The sequence below is a fragment of the Halyomorpha halys genome, unplaced genomic scaffold (genome assembly GCF_000696795.3).
Source record: "Halyomorpha halys isolate HHAL.00 unplaced genomic scaffold, Hhal_1.1 Scaffold760.1, whole genome shotgun sequence".
Classification (NCBI taxonomy): Eukaryota; Metazoa; Arthropoda; class Insecta; order Hemiptera; family Pentatomidae; genus Halyomorpha; species Halyomorpha halys.
The window spans coordinates 206,122-207,779 of NW_027106953.1; the positions used below are offsets into that span (position 1 = coordinate 206,122).

The following is a 1,658-nucleotide window of genomic DNA, read 5'->3' on the forward strand; positions in this document are numbered from 1 at the left end:
AAAATGTTATAGAAATTTCAGAAAACTAGCAAAATATAAGTTTTAAAAACCTAAAAGAAAAAAAAAATAGTCCTTCATAGTAACCGTACATTAAGTAGGGGAGAACAGCGTCGTACTTCGTACAGAATTATTCAATTTCCTAGAAATAATAGTAATTTCTAAAAAGGTTCTTTGATTTTTTTTTTTCAATCTTATTTCGTTATTACAATCATCGGATGAGTTACAGAGGTGAGAGAAATATGTTAGTAACATTATTTAAAGTTACTCTATTTAATGAACATTTCACTAGCTATTTTTAATTACCTAAGTGTAATTAATTCTAATAGAGTCGAATGTTTTAGGATTGAAAAAGGGAGTCACTTATTAGAGATAAAAATAATAATTCCTAAGAAGAGAAAAAAAAAAGAGAAAAGAATAAGAAAATTTAACAACAAAAACAATAACATTTATAAATTTAATAAAATAAAGATCTGATGGTTCGGGCCATTCACCCAGTGTTAGCCAGACAAAAGAAAATATTTTGAATATGAAAGGTTCTTTTAATATGGTTTGACATATAATTTTAAGCGTACGAGCAAATGGCCCACAACGTTGTTTTAATTTTAAATTAATATAAATTACATTTTACATGTTTGCTTTGAAAACAAGACCTGAAATTATATTTTTTTTTTATTTTATACTTCGGTCAAGCAAGTTTTAGTACGGATTTAGTCTTTATTATGCACAGTATTGCCCCAACCATTGGGGCAATGCTATACAGAGTAACAATCTAGAAAAATAAATTTATATGGATTCTCTATGAATTAAGAGGATTTTCAATTAGAATTGAGTTTAGGCAGAAAAAAAATTACGTGCACTCTTGCATCACGGAACTTTATAAGACACGATGTTCATTTTTGGTGTAAACATACTACGTAAATCTAAGTACTGGCAGAAGCTTAGTAAATTAAAAAAATCAAAGCTTTGAATTAACAAAATAATGATTAAAATTAATAAAGTGGTAACACTAAAATTTTGAACTATTAAGCTATAAACCTAGTTCTCAATTTCATTTTTAAAAATGTCCCACTTTTTACTGATAAAACAATTCTGAAAAATTCTAGATTCTTAAAACAATTCTGAAAAATTCTAGATTCTTTTTCACATTCCTAACAGATTTTTATGGTCGTTTTATGATCTTGATAAGATATAAGTAGAAGATTACCTTTTTTATTGTGAAAATTATGTTCATATATGAGTAGCAAATGATGATGATTGGCAAGAAGAAACCAAAGATGAAGAGATACATGATGTAGGAAGTAGACGAGTGGCTCCTTGTCTCCCAGTTCACCGAGCAGCTAAGGCAAAAAAAATATATGACATTACTTTTATGTTTAAATATCATCGGTACTGTATAAAAAGGGCTAATTAAACAAATATATTTTACTAATTATTCCTTTTTACTCAAATAGTCATTGATGCTAAATATTTGAATAATGAGGTATGTATTTTCAGACCATTCTAAATTGTTGAAACAACAAGTCCAGTTTAATCAAATCCAAATCAATATAAAAAACTTGTTCAATCTACGTAAGCACACTGATGACTATGTTTCAAGAAAAATAAATGATTTTATTTTTATACTTAATATTCTTTTTTTTCAATAAAATAATTAAAAT

At 26.5% G+C, this 1,658-nt stretch overlaps 1 protein-coding gene across 1 annotated transcript in view; it reads right to left on the reverse strand.

Moving 5' to 3' along the window:
• Positions 1-1,658, reverse strand: part of LOC106685949 (pinopsin) — a 109,086-nt gene that overhangs the window by 34,001 nt on the left and 73,427 nt on the right. The window contains exon 6 of the mRNA XM_014428976.2: positions 1,205-1,337. Coding sequence (XP_014284462.1) covers positions 1,205-1,337 — 133 coding nt within the window. The remainder of the gene's footprint in view (positions 1-1,204; positions 1,338-1,658) is intronic.